Genomic DNA, 19,894 nt, shown 5'->3' on the forward strand with positions numbered 1-19,894 from the left:
AAGAATTATTTGTTTATAGATGAATACAAAAGTCTCTCAGCTGAGCTGATGATGATCTGTTCCACCTTGCTGTGCCTGGCTCCCTCTCTTGCACTAGAGATCCTTCTTGCCTTATTTGAATTATTTGAATTTGAATTATTTGAACTCTCCTCCACAATACAGGATGACTGGGGTTTTTTCTCGGTTTATTTTTTAATGACTTACTTATTTAAACCAGCAAGCCCTGGCCTGTGATCTCCCCCTTAGACAGATCCCCAGCCCAAGAACGAAATAAGGAAGGAAGGAAGAAGCACTAAGAATGGAAAATGAGCTTAACGCAGCAGGTGCTCTCACAGTTCAAACAGCTGCCAAGCTCCCTGCTGTCAGAAAAGCCTGTAGCATGTGTCTAGGAAACTTGGGATAGAAAGGGGACTTGGCAGGGCTGAAGACTCGGAGTTGTGAGGGAAGTCACGGAGGGATTTGTTCCGTGGAGCGCTGAGCAAGCTCAGCTCTGCTCCGTGCCAGACTGAGCCTCTCCAATCCCACGTGGGATCATGCCCAGCACAAGTCAGACTTGTGCTTGATCTTTCTTCAGCGTCCAATTCCAAAGAAACAAGGTGCCCCTTTGCTTTTCCAAGTGATTAGAAGACTCAGGGATAGTTCAAAGAGAAACAGGAAAGAGAACAGGAGTGGGCATTAATGGCAATTCTAAGCTGGAGTTTGTGCTTTGATGCGATTCAAAGAAACTTTAAAAAAAAAAAAAAAAGGAAGTGTTGCTTGAATTTTAGAGCTTTATCTCTAGGTTTCAACACTGCAGAGTTTTAGGATTAGGGTTGAACAGACTGCTCAGACAGGCTAATTAATGCAGTGTTTATTTGTATTTATTAGCATGGCTATATTGTAAACCTACTGAGCTTTTATCCCTCTTTTCAATGTGATGTAAGCAATCCCCGATGTTAAAGTAATTATATATTAATGAAAAATTCCTTTGCACGTTTTCCTGAAATTCTTTAAACCACCAGAGAATTATAGAAGTTTAGCCTTGATTTCCTGTGGCTGGCAGCAAATCCAGGCCAACAAGAGCAATCAGATACATTAACAGCAAGCTCCTGCTATTCACTGGAACGTGGGAGTATCTTTAGAAAGGCATTCCATGCTTCTAGAGTTAGGTCATGGGGATCTCCCAGCATGGCACCACTGAGACCAGGGATATTTTGACAAGAGGGTGCTGAAGCAGCAAAGTACAAGGTGCTTGGTTGCCTTCCTGTCCTGTAACATTAAATTTGCAGAGTCAGAAAGAGCAAGAAGTGAAAGCTGAAGCCACTTGCAAACGCAAGAGTTGTCAGATAAAGAGCTTCAGATTTAGAGTTCAGAATCCATGAGTGTTGCATAAAGACTGATGCTGTTAAGTTTTGATATCTACATTATATCTATATGTGGTGAAATACTGCCTGTGTGCACTTTACAATGAGATTGAAGAGAGGTATTTGAAATGGGAGAAATTAAAAACACAGATGGAAGCTGTAATTCTTTCCAATTATGAGCATTCCAGGCACATGTAATGTACGATAGCATTATTCTTGCTTTCTTTTTCATGAGTGACAGATCACTATAATTGGGAGGAGTGGATTTGCCAGCAAAGGAAAGGAGAAGCAAGGCCTAAGCACTAAAATTTGCCATTGCTGGATTGTTTTTAGAGGTGTTTGGAGGTGTTTGGATATTCTATGAATTATAAGTGATTCTTAAACTTAGTGTGCCATGACCCTCTCATTAGGGGAAAAAAAATGGTAATAAAAGAGTCATAATAGTTTTCTTCCCATGCAACCAAAAAAACAACAAAACAAAACAAAACAAAACAAACAAAAAAAAAAACCAAAACAAAAAAAAAATCCCCCGAACCAAAAGGTGGCCATAACTTCTAGCTTAGGAATCCTGTGTTATTCCATGTCCATTCCATGCTCATCCATGGAGAGGTTTACGGGCCAGCATTCCTTTCCTCTTGCTGCTCCAAAGTGGCCAAAGATGGCACAGTCAGATCTCCAAGCCGCATGTCTGAGCTGCACTGAGGGCAGTACTGCTCTCAGTGGTGATTGCTGCCACGATCTCAGAAATAAAATTGAGAGATTTACAGAGAAATGACTGGGTAACTTTACTGTCAGAGTAGACCTGGTTCATGCTGTTTCTGCTGCATTCCTTGCTGCTTGAAAACAAAGGATAATCTGAGACTGTCCTTCACTGCACAGCCCAGGTGCATCAAGAGTGTTTGCCACATTTCTCATTGGGTTGAGGAGACTCTTTTCTCTCAAAAAAAAAAAAAAAAAAAAAAAAAAAAAGAATTCTTTGAAGCTCTTGTCTTCAGGGAAGGAAAATCAGTTCAGCTTTAGCTTCTCTAAGTTGCTTAGCTTTGTACCTAAACACAGGTGAGTTTTCCATTTTATTCTTCAGAACATGAATTTGCTTCAATAAGGCTGGGATTAACCAGAGTTCAGCCATTTTATAATCACAGAATCTTAGGATCATTTAGTTTTGAAAAACCCTCTAAGATCAGTAAGTCCAGCCAGTAACCCAGCACTGCCAGGCCCACCACTAACCCATGTCCCCAGGTGCCAAGTCTACACATCTTTCAAATCCCTCTAGGGATGGTGACTCCACCAATGTCCTGAGCAACCTGTTCCAGGGATTGGCAACCATTCCAGTGAAGAAATTTTCTCTAATACCCACTCTAATTAGACCAGATTAATTCAAATGCTACAAAGCTACGTGTCAAATGGATATGGGAGGATGAGTATGAAACACCAATGATTTGCTGAAATGAATATATGTGCACTTGAAAATATAATACCCAAACAAAACTACTTGGGAAACTGGTTGCCTGCACAAAGAGCTGAAGAGATTCTGTCAGTCATTAGGTCATTTTTGACTGTGCTTTGGGGCACACACAGTGTGTCCAGCCATAAAATTTTGTCTTCATCAGGTGAAAATCTTGGCAGTGAAAGTACAGGAGAACCAAAACATGCCACAATAAGAAAGAAGCAGGAAGCAGCTCCCTTGGAGGGTTCACACCTACCAATCTCTGAAGTCAAAGGAGGTTCAACAACTCCCAGTGTTGGCTGGACTGTGAGGAAGATCCCTTGTCCTGTGGTGCCACCAAGAGCAAAGCCATGAGGTGCCACCAGCAGGGTCACCGGGTAGATCCCGACCGGCAGCCTCGGCACCTGGCAAACCACTCGGCTTTGATTCAGAGATGTGACGTGGCAGCTCCTCCTGTCCACCTCCACCTGCAGGGCCAGCTGCTCCTCAGCAAAGCCAGCTCCCCTGAGAACCACTGTGGCCTGGGACCCTTCACCTGAAGGAATAGAATCATCAAGGTGACTCACGAATTTTGGCCTAGCAATGCCCAGAATTTAAATTCAACCAACAGTGAAAAGTATCTAACAGCTTCAACAGGATATCCTAAAAACTACACCACTGGTGATATCTCACTTCTCCACATAACAGCAATTCCTGCCTGTCCCTGTCCATCTGTCACATTATTTTTTATTAAAAATAATTTGAGCCAAGAGCTGGTTTTTTTGCTTTAGGATTCAAGCCTGCCATTGTTACTCTCCCCTTTATGCCTCTACCATGGAATCACAGAGTAGTTAAGGTTGGAAAAGACCTCTAAGATCACCTCTGTGTTCACCACCCAAACCATGTCTCCAAATGCCACAGCCACAAGCCCTGTGAACCCTTCCAGGGATGATAACTCCACCCCAGCCCTAAGCAGCCTGTTCCAGAGCCTGACAACCCATTAGATGAGTAAATTTTTTCCTGATAACTATTCAAAACTTCTCCTGATGCACATTAAGGCCATCTCTTATCATCCTGTTTCTTCATCCCTGGAAGAAGAGTCCAAGCCCCACCTGGCTGCATCCTCCTATCAAGGAGTTGTGGAGAGTGAGAGGGTCACCCTGAACCTCCTTTTCTCCAGGCTGAGCCCTGCCAGCTGCTCCTCCTCACACTTGTGCTCCAGACTCTTCCCAGCTCCACTGCCCTTCTCAGGACAAACTTGTGCACTCAGCATTTCTGGAACTGGAGCTGATCAGAAGTGACCCATAAAAGTGCAATTTCCATAAAATCAAAAATTTACAAAAGTATACAGATATCCATGAAATCACCAGCACCTGCTGATTCTTTTTCACAGAATTTTTGCCATTGTGCTCAGACACCAGGCCCCATTACCTGATGAATACTCCACATCTCTGACTATGGGTGTCAATTCCCGGCTGAACTGGAAAGAACATGAGCCAGAACAGTTTGCAAGGACATCATTCACCATCACCACCACCTGGAGGCAGACCAGAGAGTTACCTTAAAGTTGGTAAGGGAACAGAGGTGTTTTCTAGAGCCATAAGTGATTGATAGATGCTGGCAGCCACTCTGAGGTAGTGAGAGCACTCAGTGCTAGAACAGGGTACAAACAGAGAGCTCTTCACTCTGCTGCAGTCCCACTGCAAATTTAATTGCAAATTTAAATAGCAAATTGATGGGGCTCATCCAAGGCACAGCTTTGGATGCTGCATCTCCAACCCACCTCCCACCATCCTGGGACCCACACCTCCTCAAACTCCTGTTCTTCCAGTCACCCATTGAAGACTTTTCTTGCCTTCCCCCAGTTCTTCCCACTTTGCCTTGGGAATAAATTTATTATGCTTAAAGCGCCCTGGAAGATTAATTAAAGTGAAACCCACAATGCGTCTTCTCAACATGCAGCCCTCCGTTTTATTTTTTGCCCCTTGTTGGTCAAGCTGAAGGAAAAAACTGGGCTGTGACCTTGATTATCTAAAAGAGATATCAAGAAATATCCCTCCTGAGATCTTGATATTTTTGAGGAGTCAACTGGCAAAGGATAGGGCATAAAAAAGCCCCTCTTTATCCCTCTCCAGGAGTCAAGGGTGTGCCTGCAAAAAGCAAAGCATCTGTCCCAAAGAAATGCAAGGAGCACAGAGCTTCAAAGACACAATAATTGGGGGGACACTTTTACACTGCCAGAATAAAGCTTCAATAACTACCAGAAAATCTGTTTGTTGCTGCTGGTGTTGTTTCACTTGGACTATTTGAGGGTTTGTGCAGCACAGATGGAAAAGATGCTATAGGTGGCTGAGTCACTGGAAGAAGAGCAATTCTCATGGCTGGAAACCAGGCTCATTAAAAAGTCAGGGTGACTTGGCCCCAGATGTTGCACAGCTGGGCTTGGAGCCCATCCAGCATCACCCTGTTATGGCCGCTGTGCCTGTGAGCCTGCTGGAAGCAAAGCCAGCAGTAGCCACTGTTCTGCAACATCTGAGAGCAGAGCTGGAAACACATTTGTCCATCCAGCAGACTGGAATGATCTTTCCTTCAGCCTGAAGCTCCCCTATCTCTCTCTTCCCTCTTGAGGAATTGAGATCCAGAGAGGTTCAGGATTTGCCAAACTCACAGAGGAGTATCCCAGCCACCAACTCATTTACTTTGCCCATCAGTGTCACAGAGTGTTGCAGGTGAATTGTGTAATTCCCAGTTTGGTGTCCAGCACCACAGGACCCACCAAAGGTGGGAGTTCAGAGATTTTTATCCCCTGGTCACTGCTTCCAAAAAATTATATATTGTCTTCCATCACCCATGATCATCATTCTCCCTACCTGCAACAGCTCATGGAGGAAAGTCCTGCTCCACACACTAGGCAGCAGAATATGAGAAATTTATGGCAAATAACATCAGATTTCTGAAATGATTTATTGGCATAACAAGGTACCCAAATACCTGTGAGACTCCTGGAGCTACACAACCCTGCTGAATCAGTGACAAGTGTGAGAGCACATCAACTCACCTGTGTTTGGTTATGGAGGGTGGCAAGCATATCCCCAAATATTGGTCCAATAAACACACCCCCATCATAAACCACACGAGTAGAAACAGTTGGCTTCAGGCCTGTGAGGTTTTCAGCAGAGACCTGGCAAAGAGCAAGGAATTCAAGTTTCTCATCCTTTTCTGTCCTGTGATGTTAAATTAAAACAGAATCTTTACAAGCAATAACTCCTGGAAACTTCTCACCCTTCTTCCATGAATCATATCTGCAGCTCTAAATCTTCATTACTCAAGGTTTCTCTATACCTGCCTGTTCCCACCTTCACCTTGCAGTCAAAGAGATAACAAAGAAGTTCAGGAGTCAGGTTGGTAAATAAACTTCTAATACCCAATAATAATTTGAATTTAGGCATGGAAAGATCTTCTCAAAGACATGACTTTAGGTGAAACAAGGGCCTGTGCAAGAGCTGAAGATGCAGTTCAAACTTTTTTCACCCTCCAGGCCAACATCTTGAGCACTGGAATTTGTTGAAAATAACATCACACTTTTAGAAGCTGAATATCCAAAGAAATATTATTTCCTTTTGAGGTAGGAAGCATCTCAGTTTGAGTCCTTACTCAAAAAGACCCTTCTGCTTGAAGCAAAACTAGCAGGACAAATCTTGGGATGGGAGAGTATAAAGTGGACCTTCACCTGAGACTTATGAGAACCAGATACAAAACCAGACAAAACAGTTCTCAGAAAAATACCTTATTGGCAAATAAATGATGTCACAAATCTGTGATGAGCTCCAGTTACTGCACTGAAACATTAATGTAGATATAATTAATAAAGACTTCATTTCAGTATACCAACCCCTTCGCTGTGCAAAAATTACATTCAAATCTCCTGGTTTTGAATCACAGACTCAATATAATTTCCTCTCCTACAACTGTTTTTTTGGGGGGTTTTTTTGGGTTTTTTTTTTTGTTTTGTTTTTTGTTTTTTGGGGTTTTTTTGGGTTTTTTTTTAATAATTTAATCTGGAATTTGCTGAAGGTGCTGCTCCAAATAGGAAGACTGCCTAAATTTCCATGGTGTTTTCATAAAAACAGCCATTGTGAGAGTGAATCAGCCAAGACCAAAGACATCAAATGGGGATCAAAGTGGGGATTAGTAAAAGAAATTACAGTACACTGATAACATTGGGCAAGTCCCCAGCTGTTTTTTTCCAAGTCAGTGTCCAGACACTTTCATAGCACGAGCTGGAGTCTCTGGTCACAGTGAAGTCACTGGTGTTGAAGAAGGGAGCTGTAAAATTGTCCACATTATCCTGCAAAAGCCTGCGGAGCTGGTGGGCAGAGATGTGCACCGAAACATCTGGAAAAGACATTAGGAAGCAGTGGATATCTCCATTTCCAGGAGATCACATCTGCCTGCTCTTAGGAAAGGAAGGGGTTTCATTATTGGTGCAAGGCTGTCATGGTTCAAACCTCTGCAGCTGCCAAAAGAGTGACCCTATTTTATTGGACCCTAAACACCAAAAACTCATAGAATTATAGAGGGATTTGGGCTGGAAAGGACTTTAAAGGTCATATAATCCCAGCAATGAACCCTAGACCAGGTTGTTCAAAGCCCCATCCAACCTGACCTCAAATGTTTCCAGGGATGGGTCATCCACCACCTCTCTGGGCAACCTCTGCCCATGTTTTCTCAAACTCATCATAAAAAATTTCTTCCTTATGTCTAATCTGAAGATCATCCACACTATTTAATAACAACCAACCTGGCCTTGAGCACACCCAGGGATGGGGCAGCCAAAACTTCTCTGGCAATTAATTCTTCCCTTGGCTTCCTGCTCAGGAAATCCAGCTCCTGACCTGCATCTTCCCTTACCTGGTATCACTGTGTTGGCCAAGTGGATGTGGAAGGTTCCTCCGAGAGGTGGGGATGACTTCTGCAGCCTCTGGATGGTGAGGCTAACTCTCACATCCTCTGTGGACACGTACAGGTGTCCATATTCCTTAGAGCCCTCCCCAAGCATGGCACCTCTGTGGGACAGAGAGGGGGTCACAGGAAGGCATCAGCAGTGGAGATCCTCACTGCTGACACCCCCAAGTCAACCAACAGCTCAGGGACACCTATGGGAACAAAGCTCCTGAAGGATTTAAGGGGAAGATGCCCAGACCTCAAACAAAACTGGATATTCCCAACTTCTAACTTGTTATCACTCTCTACAACTCCCTGAAAGGTGGTTGTGGTCAGGTGGGGTTGGTCCCGTTCTCCAGGCAGCAACTGAGAGAACCAGAGGACACAGTCTTCAGCTGTGCCAAGGGAAATATAGGTTGGATATTAAGAAAAAGTTTTTTTAAGGAAAGGGTGATAAAGTACTGCAATCATCTGCCCAGGGAGGTGGTGGAGTCACCATCCTGGATGTGTTTAAAAAAGATTGGATGTGGCACTCGGTGCCATGGTTTAGTTGAGGTGTTGGAGCTGGGTTGGACTCAATGATTTTAAAGGTCTCCTTCAACCCAGTGATTCTGTGAATTATGCACACAATGCACACAGCAGAAAATTATGGAAAACGACCTTTTTTTTAAATTTATGATAGAAGAAATAATTTTTATATCATCAAGCACCAGGGAGTGCTACCCCAGTACTGGTGTTTCTAAAGAACCAGCTCAGTGCAGCCTGGACAGCATCTGCAACAGCAAAGCAAAAAATATTTCCTGCTTTACACTGTAATCTCCTCAGCCCATGAAAATCTCGAGTCCCCTGAATTACAGTGAGATTTCATATTGTACAATCATTTATAGGTTGGAAAAGACCCCTAAGATGGAGCCCAATCCTTAATCCAGCATTACCAGGTCCTTCATTAAACCATGTCCCCAGACACCACATCTGTATTGGAGTAATTCAAGTTCAACCAAAGCCCAATTTCTAAAAGTTAAAACGCTGTTCTCCTTCGCCACTAAAATTCTCGTGTTTCAAAGGAAAAGGAGCCTCTCTGTGGTACAACGGTGCCACCGTGTGTTAAGTGTCTGGATAACAAGCGGCTTCTGCAGAGCAAATTTCCACGAAACAAAATCAAAACGACCACTGAGCCCTTTGTACAGCTGGTACAAGATTTTAGCCAATATTCCTGTTCTGACAGGGGTAGGAGTTGTATTGGATGAAATCACAGCCCATGTTCAGCGAAGAGAAAGGGCCAGGTTTATTTTGAAGATGTCCAAAGACAGTGCTCAGCTCACCCATTTTTAAACCTTGTGCTGATTCTTGTTTTTCTCTAATACCTTCCTCGTGAGATGGAAAAGTTTACCTGTGCCTAGCACCTTTTTTTATCCTGGTAAGAGGTACTGTGATCAAACTGCTTCTTAACCCTTTTTTTTTTTTTTTTTAATTAGCTAAATAGGTGTAGCTTCTTAAATCTTCCTCTTCTAGGCATTTTCCTCAGCTCCATAATGATGCTTATGGCATTTTTTTTCTAAATTTATTTGAAAAGTACAGCTATCAGTGTTATTTGCAGCATTCCAATGTCAGTCTTCAGGCTCCACAGAGGAGTAAAAATTTTCTCTCTTCCTATTAGTTACACCTCTGGATATGCACCTCAACCACCACAAACATCCCCCTGTATTTTCATTTCTGCATTTACCCTTGGTGGTTTATGTTAAGATACTACATTTGACTCAGCTGGATACAACCCAACTTTTACAGGACTTATTTTCTGCCAGTACAAACCTTTAACGTTACAGTTTATTTTCAAATAAACCAGGAATATTGATATTTTGGCAATTCCTTCTTGACTGATGTCACAAAAAAATAAATGTAAGTTCAAGGGAAAAAAAAAAGTATTTTTGTGCCTGTTGTGAAAATTCCCATTGAAAAGTTTCATCCATCTTTATTGCAATAGATCTGATCTAGTTATAGTCCATGGCTCCAATTCCTGTCATTGTTGGGAGGAACAGAAACCTCATCTCAGCAAACAAGGACACCCAAGGTGGACTTCCAGTGCCTAATGTGGGAATTGGTGTCATTAATGGTGTTTTGGAGACACTTTTGGATGATCTTCATCCACACTGTTCCAGAAGGGTTTAGATTTCCTTCCAATCCCACATCACACCTTGGTGATCCAGGGATATCTGGCTGCCCTAGATTGCAAGGCAAGATGTATTTTATTTGCCATCTGTTGGAGGTGTGGCAGTTATCTTCTGTTAATTGGGCAGTTTCCTTTATCTCTTCCACAAAGCAATCCTCCCTCCAGGGAGACATCTGCTGTTAATGGCCTATTGAATGTCACTGCACGACTGATAAAAGTTACCCCATCCCACTGGGAGATGCTCTGCCCAGAGGGAGGAGCCAAGCATTCCTAACTGGATGCAATCTGAGTTTTTGGGACACTAGACTAAGCCTTTCCACTGGGTTCTCAGAGGAACAGCTGGGCCTTTCCACTGGACCTTCAGAGGAAGACTACACCCTTCTACAGAATCGCTGCCCCGACAAAACCATATCTGCCACTCCAGGAGGACTGCAGCCATTCCAATTTAGACTGCTACCAACACCCTGACCAAAAGAGTGTCAGGTTGTATTCTGACTCTGTCCATGGTTTTTCTTTTGAATTATTGCATGTATTTTTTTTTTTTCCTTTTCCTAATAAATTGTATTTCTGACTTAGAGTCTCTCACTGGTTTTGCTTTCAAACCAAAACACTGACACCCTGAGTTATCTCAAACTTCTTAAGCACCTCTTGTTTTCAGCAGCTGAACCCAGCTGACAGCCAGCTCCAGACACATTGGGGGAACTCTAAGAGGTGTTACAGGGTATTGAGATCAGCTGTCCCTACCTTGGAGAGAGAAGGGGCAGACTGGCGTCACAGCCAGACACCTCCCAGGACACATTGTAGGTAGGAGGAGACCCCACCACAGATACTGCTTCAATGATCCTCCCCCCTGGCCAGGGGGATTTGGGGTCTCTCTGAGAAACTGAAAGAAAAAACATAAACATTCATTAGAGCAAGGAGAGCAGAGGTGACTATGCCCAGGGTATTTTCATTTCATAGCTGGAAACAGCCGCTTGTTTTTTGTGGGTTTTGTTGTTGTTGTTGTTGGTTGGTTGTTTTGGGTTTGGGTTTTTTTTGTTGTTGGGTTTGTTTTTTTTTTTTTTTGAGTTATATTTCATAGAATCATTAAAGCTGGAAAAGGACTCTAAGTTCACTGAGTCCAACTATTCTGCAGCACCACCCAATCCACCACTAACCCATGTCCCCAAGTGCCACATCTATACATTTTTGAACTTTTCCAGGGATGGTGATTTCACCACAGCCTGTTCCATTTGTAGAACCACATTTTCAAATAAACCAAGAATATAGATATTTTGGCAATTCCTTCTCCACTGCTGTCACAAAATATATATATATATATAAGTTAAAAAAAATTGTGTCTGTTGTGAAATTTCCCTTTGAAAAAGTTTCATCCATCTTTATTGCTATAGATTTAACAGACTACCCTGGGAAGAGAAAAAAAAAAAAAAACAACAAAAGAGATGCCTTTACCAATCACAGATCTGTCAGCAATGATGAGATCATCAAGATAAAATGATCCATTTGTTTCTTTTTGCAGCACAGGGCTCTGCAAGTCTATCTGATGCACAAACACTGGGGAATTGGCTGGGAAGTCCTGGAGAAGCACAGAGAGATTCACACACCTCTTCCAGAGGTTGGTGCAGGTAAATGTCCAGCTGGAAGACACCAAGGTTGGGACAATAAACAAATTTGAGGTGATTGTGAAGATTCCAGGTAACATCAGGCACTGTTTTTGTTACTACTGGTATTTAGCACAAGCCACATGCACAGTGGTTTGTGATTACTCACCATGTCCTTGTTGGGTTCCCCAGAGTGAGAAATGAGGATTTAGGTCTTTGCTTATGTTGTCCCCTCTGAATCACTAGAGTGGGACATGGGAATGATTACACCTGCTTTATTTTTGGCAAAATACCACAACAGCATCACTGACCTCAGCTGGGGTCAATCCAGAATTCAAACCCTCAGGTCTCTTCATTTTTTTACACTCCTGATTTTTTTTAAGTCTGCCTACCCTAAGCTTTATGTCTGCTGCCAAATGTTTTCTACTCATTGAATTTTAAGTGAATAAAGAAAATCAAAGGCTACACCAGTTTTCAAATCTTTCACAGGGTGGACAAAAAAAAAAACAAGCATTTCTCTCTCTTACTGCAGAAAATCGACTGGGAAAGAAACTGGGGAATTTATGTTCTCAAAAACCTTCAAGTACCCGTGTGTGTCACTGAGGTGAGATAGTGCATGAAGCAAGAAACATGGAAATTTACTCATTAAATCCTCCAAAAAGCATGGAAACACATTCCACAATGCCTCTGTAGGGATAGAGCTTTTATCACATCACTGACAAATTGTTCCTATATAAATAAGAACTTCCCTCAGTTTTCCTACTGCACCTTCTTACTATGGAAAATGCAATCTCTGACAACTGTAATTGTCTGGATACCTTTTAGAGTCAGTTTCATTGAAGTCCCACTGGCAGGTGATGTTTCTTCTCACTGGACATGAAGAGACATTGGTGTAGGACACGGAGAGATGAAGGATGTTGCTCATATGTCCTTTATATGCAAAACACACCTGCAAAAATGGGGGAAAGATTTTCACAAATCAAAATGCAGGTAATTTATATATAATGTACATGGAAGATAAAGGAGGAGATTCTATTTCAATTCTGGTTTAACACTGGGTTGTTTGGCCTGGAGAAGAAAAGACTTTGGGGAGACCTTAAAGCCTCTTCAGTGCCTAAAGGGGCTCCAAGAGAGCAGAAGATGGAATAAGAGCTGTAGAAGACAGTTTTGGCACCCAGGTGTGCCACAAGATGGCATCAAACTGACCCCTGGGGCTTCCCTGAAGTTTTGGGTTTATTCCTGTCAAAAGCAGGAGATGAGCAGAAAAGTGAGCAATGGGCCACCAAACAATAAAGGATTTTTTCCTTTTGTCAAGAAATGTTCGTCCTCGTCCCTTCCACCTTTCTCCAACACAACCCCACTTCTTCTTTTCCCATAGCAAGGGTTGTATCCCCAGGATCAGTTAACAGTCAGCTGTGTTAAACAATATTTACATGTCAAAGATCCAAAACCACTCCCAAACCAAATAAAAGATGCTCTGCTCTGTTCTAAGACACAATGCTTGATAGATTTGGGGGAATTATAAGCTGACCAGATGACTTTATGTTGCTTATTAAGCTCTGAACATTCAGTGCCCAGTGCAAGCTGCTCGTTAAGAGCAGCCACTCACATGTGGGTATTTAGTAAGGTCATATCTTGGCAGTGTTGATGGGGAAGTTTTCACCAGTTGGCTTGGTCTGTGGACACTGAATCTCCCACAGAAAGGCTCTGTTCCACTGACAATGTGTCCTGTGGTGATGATATTCTTCATATCTGACAGATTAAAAAAAAAAAGGAAATGAGAGGTTTCAAAGTGATTCAGAAAACACCAGTACAGTCAAGATTCCTGAAAATACAAAAGTGGGTATCCAGAAATTGTCAAAAAGTCCTACTCTGAGAGTTCTCCTGCCACAGTTCAATAGGTGTTTGTACAATACTCTCAGGCACAGGTTCCCGGGGCTGTCCTGTACAGGCCCAGGAGTTGGATTTGGTGATTCTTGTGGGTCCCTTCCAACCCTGGCTATCCTATCACTGTGATTATTACAGTGATCATGTTGTTTTTAATGCATACATACAACAAATAGATGATAAACATGAATACATATTTATACCCATTAAAAGTGTAAATTTCCCACCAGTAAAAGTTTAAAGAATATTTATGTCATAAAAGCAGATCAAGTCTCACAATAAATACTGCTTATTTGCCACAAAAGTTCCCTACCTTCTTTCTCAAAACCACAGCGAAAAAGGATTTTAGCAGAAGTTGGTTCAGTTTCACATCCTACTGAAAGGAGTTCTTCTATTGCTGCTTGCACCTTTAAAAGAAATTAAGAAAGTGGAAAGCAGTCAGTTACAATCATTTCAGCAGAGACTTCAACACACACACCATCACTTCATTTTTTGTCAGCCAGGGATCAGTGGCACAGCAGCTCTGAACAAGCAAGTAGCCAAATATTAAACGAATAAATATGTTAAATAATAATATAACAAAATTTATCTCAACAGAGTGTAAACTTTTATGTTTACATGAAAGTTTTCAGGGGTCTGGGACATCCTCAGTCTAATGACTGTCATGGAGCCATCACTCAGGGTCACTTTAATGTTGACAAATTAACAATCAAGAGCCACATCAAAACCTATGGGCTGTTGAAGAAGCCAGGGCCATACAAAAGCCAGAGTTCATCTGGCCTTAGAGAAGTCCAAGGATCTGGATCAATGAAAGTCCAAGATATCTGGATGTCTTTTGGGCCAAATCTTAACTTCTGTCAAGCACCAGAGCTCCACCAATTCCCAGCAGAGGACCCTGTGTCTGTGTTTAATGGCACCTACCTGGTGAGCTGTAGCATTTGTGGGGATCATTCTCAGCGTGTTGTTCCAGGAGATACTGAAATAACCTGTACCAGACACAGTCAACATCTGGGGAAAAAAAGACAAGCAAATCAAGAAATGAAAACAGATGCAAACTGCGTGAGACACACACACTTCAAACCTGCCATCTACTGAGGGAGATTTTACAGCCAGCATTTTGCTTTGTGAACCAGGGATCCTTTCCAAGAGCCACTTCAGCTACTCTTAAACTGTCCTTGTCTTACAAGGAGCAGGATTCTTACAGTAACAAGAGAACAAGGGATACATGACCTGTGCACCTGCAGATGGACCTTAAAGCTCCTGACCTGCAGGAGTTTAACCATTAGGAAAAACTTCCCTCATTCCTGAGTGTTTACACACACCCATTAATGTATGTAAAAGCCACAGACAACTTCAGCCCACGATGCTCTTCTCATCAGCTATCTCAGGAGGTTGTAAACAAGGTGGAAACACCCATTTTTTTCACATCTGGCACCAACAAGGCAGTTGCAGGCAGCACTGACCTGCACTTCTGGGAGATGCAAGGCACGAGCCCGAATTTCGTGCCTCTCAGTGTAGTAGTTGCTCACCACGCGGGGGTCCAGCCATGTGTTGTGAATCTGGACTCCAACTCTCATCCCCTTGCTGGGTGTCTTGGCATGATGCAGTGCTTCCAGGTAGTACCTTGAACCAGCAGTTAGTTCAAATTTCTGGGATTTTGGCTGCCAAAGTTCACTCCAGTTCTTCACCCAGTTCTCAGACCACTCTGAATTGCCAGCAGGGAGAGAAGCAATTCTCACCTGCGAGCAGAACAACCAAATCACAGAATCACAGAATGGTTTGGGCTGGAAGAAACATCAGAAACCATTTCATTCCACCCCCTGCCATGGGCAGGGACACCTGCCACTAGCCCAGGTTGCTCCAAGCCCTGTCCAGCCTGGCCTTGGACACTGCCAGGGGTCCAGGGACAGCCACAGCTTCTCTGGGCACCCTGTGCCAGGGCCTCACCACTCTCTCAGGGAAGAATTTCTTCCTCATATCCAATATAAACCAGCTCTCTTTCAGTTTGAAGCCATTAAACCAGTTAGTAACTTTTCTCCAGCCCCAAATAACATTTAGTCCAATGCCACAGCTCCAAAAAAAAAAAAAAAAAAAAAAACCCAAAACAAACAAACAAACAAACAAACAAACAAAAAAAACCACCCATATTTGTGTTTATAACCGATATCTGTGGGTTGATGGCTCACAAACTCCTTCCTATTATATGGGAAAAAAGCCACAATCTCAGAAAACTTTGGTTTAAGGTTCAATACCATAAAGAAGATAATTTCTATGGCTTACTCTAGCACTATTAACAGTTCCCCAAAGAACTTTTCATGGATAGCTTCAGTTCAGATAGACAACTAACAAAAAAAAAAATCTTCTGGAAAAGATAATCAATTACTCTGGTTGCAAGAGTGATTTTTTTTAATGAGCTATATAATGGACAGGGCCTATGTAAAATATCAAAAATAATCCCATAGTTTTGACTCTGCAATAGATTCATAAGACACAACAAACCAGTCCACACTGGGGGAATTCCTGCTTGTTATCACCATAATTAAAACCATTTCCATCCTCATTTTTCATTTTCATTTCTCTCATTTTTGCCTATTAATAATAATACCTTCTGCTTTGGATCTTGGGACAAACTTAAGTAGAGAGATGCTTGACCATCTGCCTGAATCCAGAAGGTGTAATTGTTGGTCTGAGGAGCCACGAAAAACCCACGGAGTCTGGAGCTGAATAAAAATAAAACAACCATCATATACAAAAAAGAGCAAAAAAACCCCAAAACAACAAATCATCCCAACACACCACCTTCACATGTACACTGAACAACAAGAAAACATCTTTAAACCATTTTAACAAAACAAATCTTGTTATTTTAAAGCTGAAGTAACCTCAAAATGACCCAATTTCACACTAAATGCCAATTACGCATTACAAAAGTTTCAAAAAGGAAAGAAAAAACAGCTCCATGAAACTAAGTATGATTTTGTTGGAGGCCACTTCAGTGCATTTCTTCTCAAACAAAGTCTTAACCCCAAACATGCAGGAAAAAGCCAAAACCAGAATGCTCAGAATCAAACAACAAAAAATAGAGAAGTGGTAGAAAAATGTAAGAATGCATGCAGATTGCACAGTTTTTCAAGGTCATATATGAAGAGGCAATGAGAACCAACACAAATCAGGAATTTATTTATTTGTATTAACACCACCTTTGCTGCCAACATCAGCTGAGGATCTGCCCCTCCACATCTGGCCAGAGCTCCAGCCCAAATTAGCCTCAAACTGGAGCTCCTTCTACTTTCAGAGCAATCTTTTTGGGTGATATTTCAGCATATCTAGGCCAGGTAGAGCAGAAATACTGAGGGAAGGCAAAAGGAGGAAAAAATAAAGCACTTCACTGCATATTTTAAGCTTCAAAAGGACCTCGGAGCAAAGGGTTTGCTTTGATTTATGGGAGCTATGCAGTGAGGCTCTGCTATAAAGAGCTGTCAGGTGTTTTTGCTACACCTTACACTGCTAAAGGTGATTGCCATGGCTTCGTCTCTTTTTAAGATCACTGAGTACCTGAAGGACTTCTCTGCCCCAGACAGAAACCTTACTGGGGAGCTGGCATTAGGTACAAACTGCCATCTGTATCCAGGACCTGCTTCTGTCAGATCAGAGGCATCATCCCAGACTTCAAAGAGAAGCCCTCTGTTTCCTAGAAAGTTAAAACAAAAGCATTCTCAGCAGCAGCCAGCAGAAATCCCAGAGCACATGCTGGAATCAGTGCTGTAGGAGGCAGGCCAGAGAGAAAATTTTAATAATAAATTGGTTCTGTTTGTGGGGTATTTTGCAGTCTAAGGCAGAACACAGATCACACCATAGGGAATTTGTTTTACCTTTAAACCCTCCAACAGAAATAACAAAACTCTGCAGAGAGAAGAACATCCAACCTGTTCACATGTCTGCTCTTGCAGGAAAAAGCACTGAGATGACTCACAGCCAAAGTTAAGCCTCATTTTATGTACTAAAATCTCCTACTGCAATGTTCCACTCAAGGAGCATCCCCAGAAGCCTCTGCAGTAACTCCAGTTCAGCCATCCTACCTCTCAATACTTTCCTTGCCTTTTTCCCCTCATTTTCCATGGATGCTTCCACATTTCCTGTCTGCTTGTGGTGGGCTGAGCTCTCCCCCTTGGTTTTCCTGGCTACAGATTCACAGGATGGTTTGGAAGGAACCATTTGAGTTTATCCAGTCCAACCTCCTGCCACAAGCAGGGACATCTCCAAACAGAGCAGGTTGCTCAGAGCTGCACCCAAGCTGGCCTTGAATGTTTCCAGGGATGGAACATCCACCAGCTTCCTGGGCAAATTGTGCCATGGCCTCACTCCCATCATTGTAAAAAAAAATACCTTCCTTAGAAATAATTTAAATAGAAACTATTTAAATAGATGGTTTTAATTTAAAACAATCACCCCCTGTCCTATTACTAATAAAAGTCCCTAATAAAAGTTTATTCCTATGTTTCTGAAAGCCCCCTTTAGGCACTGGAAGGGACTTTCAGGTCTCCCTGGAACCTTCTTTTCTCCAGGCTGGATAACCCCAGCTCTCTCATCAGTCTTTCCTCATAGCAGAGATGCTTCAGGCCTTGGATTATTTGTAGCCCCCTTCCCTACCACCCCAAAAGAAACTGATAGTGCAGACAGTGCTTTGGAAAGCCCTGTTTCTTGATTGCATTCATCACCAAAGGGTTTCTGCCCTGCATTTCTGTGTGTGTTTGCTTATTTGGAGCTCCAGGAGCAGCTCACCTGGCTGGGGGGCACCAAGTCTCCTGCCCTCACCAACAGGCTCGGTGGTGCATCTGATTTCCCGGGGAGAGACGTGCTTGACTGTACAGGGAACACCTGCCAGCAGGAAAAGGAGACAAATGTGCTGTGGGAGACTTGGAGACACAGCTGAGCTGCAGCATAAACACATCTCAGAGTCATGGAATGGTTTGGGTACGAAGGGACCTTACAAATATGTAGTTCCAAGCACCTTTCTATGGACAGGGTCACCTTCCACTAGACCAGGTTGCTCTGTTGGAGCTCCTCTAGGAACTGGAAAGTGCTCCAAGGTCTCCTTGGAGCCTTATTTTCTCCAGTCTGAACAGCCCCATCTCTCTCAGCCTTTCCTTATAGTATAGGTGTTCTATCCCTCTACTCACTTTTGGGTTCCCTCTCTGGATTTATTCCAACAGGTCCATGATTTTCCTGTGCTGAGGACCCTGGATCAGAATGACTGGAGCTTCCTGGAGGTGTGTAGTGGTTTAGATTTGCTAATTTGAGATTTTTTTTTTGTTAATGTATTAATGAGTGTCGTGGGTTTAGTTTTGGCTAATTACTAGTGTATTTACTAGGATGTATTTACTCATTTCCTGCTGTGAGGTAGGACTAGGAGAAAGGTAAAGTAGGTTTAAAACTTTAAAAGGGTATAAAAAGAAATTTATTAATAGTAATTTAAATAAAAAGTAATAAGAATTTAAACAAAACCTTAGGGACATTTCTCCTCCCTCTACAACCTCTTTTTTCTTAATAGCAATGTAAAGAAACAAAACCTAAAATTTTAGTTTACTACTTCTAGAATAGTTTTTCTTCAGTTTATTTAGGGAGACAAGTCTCTCCTGTTAATTTTATGGAGATTTCTCTACAAGAAAATAGTTTTTTTGTGTCTCTCTTTATGAATAGCAGCTGACTGGGAAGTATGCAATCATGAACTTCTTTCATTTTTCTGTAAGCTTTTCTCACAGCTGTGTTTATGGGTTGTGTTAACCTATGGGGTATTGTTTTAAAGATTACTTGTTTAAAGGTAAAGGTTCTTATTATCTATCTATTTGTATCACTTCTGTAAATGCCTCCCATGCAAAACAAGCATGGGGACAAGGTGAGTCGTACAATTCCCACACTGGTATCCCTGAACATCTCTTGGACTTTGCAGTCAGGGCCAAACTGTATTTAAAAAATGGAATTCACATGTCTCTGCTCTTACCTGCAGCAGTGACCTGCACTGGCTCCTCAAAGAAATCCCCGGTGACAGTGAGATCAGTGCCCCCTGCCAGGCTCCCTCTGGCTGGGAACACGGAGAATATCTCTGCAGGGAAGGAAAAGAGGGATCTGAGCACAAGCCTTGCAGAGGTTAATCCCAGCCGAATTTCTGGGAAAGCCTTCAGTGCACTTGCACTGCTTCCAGCCAGAGCAGGCTCCTGTGAATGAAACCAGCTTCTCGCTGATCCCTTTTTTTGGCAGCCTCTGGGATGACACCGGGAATGAGCAGCATGGATAATTTGGCCACATGGCAGGGGAAGCACTGCAATGCTTGGGCTGTTACTTAGCAGTGGCTGCATCTGTCATGCTCAGATTGCAAACTGCTCTGTTCTGTGCTATTGAGGATCTCTGGGGAAAAGAAAGAAAAAAAGCAGAATTAAAACTATTTTAATCCTCTTGACCTTCTCTGATTCACATCTCAACTTAGTCCTTAGGTTTAAATGTTACCACTCTTTCCAATAATCCCTCA

General features: G+C 42.5%; 1 protein-coding gene across 1 annotated transcript in view; it reads right to left on the reverse strand.

Moving 5' to 3' along the window:
* The window catches only part of PKHD1 (PKHD1 ciliary IPT domain containing fibrocystin/polyductin), a 238,092-nt gene that overhangs the window by 205,822 nt on the left and 12,376 nt on the right, over positions 1-19,894 (reverse strand). Inside the window, exons 11-26 of the mRNA XM_053938363.1 lie at positions 19,370-19,471; positions 18,151-18,246; positions 16,924-17,059; positions 15,974-16,088; positions 14,832-15,107; positions 14,290-14,376; positions 13,682-13,775; positions 13,091-13,233; positions 12,300-12,430; positions 11,333-11,517; positions 10,625-10,763; positions 7,681-7,835; positions 6,980-7,164; positions 5,828-5,950; positions 4,201-4,306; positions 3,047-3,325 (exon numbers count right to left, since the gene is read on the reverse strand). Of these exons, the coding sequence (XP_053794338.1) occupies positions 3,047-3,325; positions 4,201-4,306; positions 5,828-5,950; positions 6,980-7,164; positions 7,681-7,835; positions 10,625-10,763; positions 11,333-11,517; positions 12,300-12,430; positions 13,091-13,233; positions 13,682-13,775; positions 14,290-14,376; positions 14,832-15,107; positions 15,974-16,088; positions 16,924-17,059; positions 18,151-18,246; positions 19,370-19,471 (2,352 nt within the window). The remainder of the gene's footprint in view (positions 1-3,046; positions 3,326-4,200; positions 4,307-5,827; positions 5,951-6,979; positions 7,165-7,680; positions 7,836-10,624; positions 10,764-11,332; positions 11,518-12,299; positions 12,431-13,090; positions 13,234-13,681; positions 13,776-14,289; positions 14,377-14,831; positions 15,108-15,973; positions 16,089-16,923; positions 17,060-18,150; positions 18,247-19,369; positions 19,472-19,894) is intronic.

This window comes from Vidua chalybeata, chromosome 3 (assembly GCF_026979565.1).
Source record: "Vidua chalybeata isolate OUT-0048 chromosome 3, bVidCha1 merged haplotype, whole genome shotgun sequence".
NCBI lineage: Eukaryota > Metazoa > Chordata > Aves > Passeriformes > Viduidae > Vidua > Vidua chalybeata.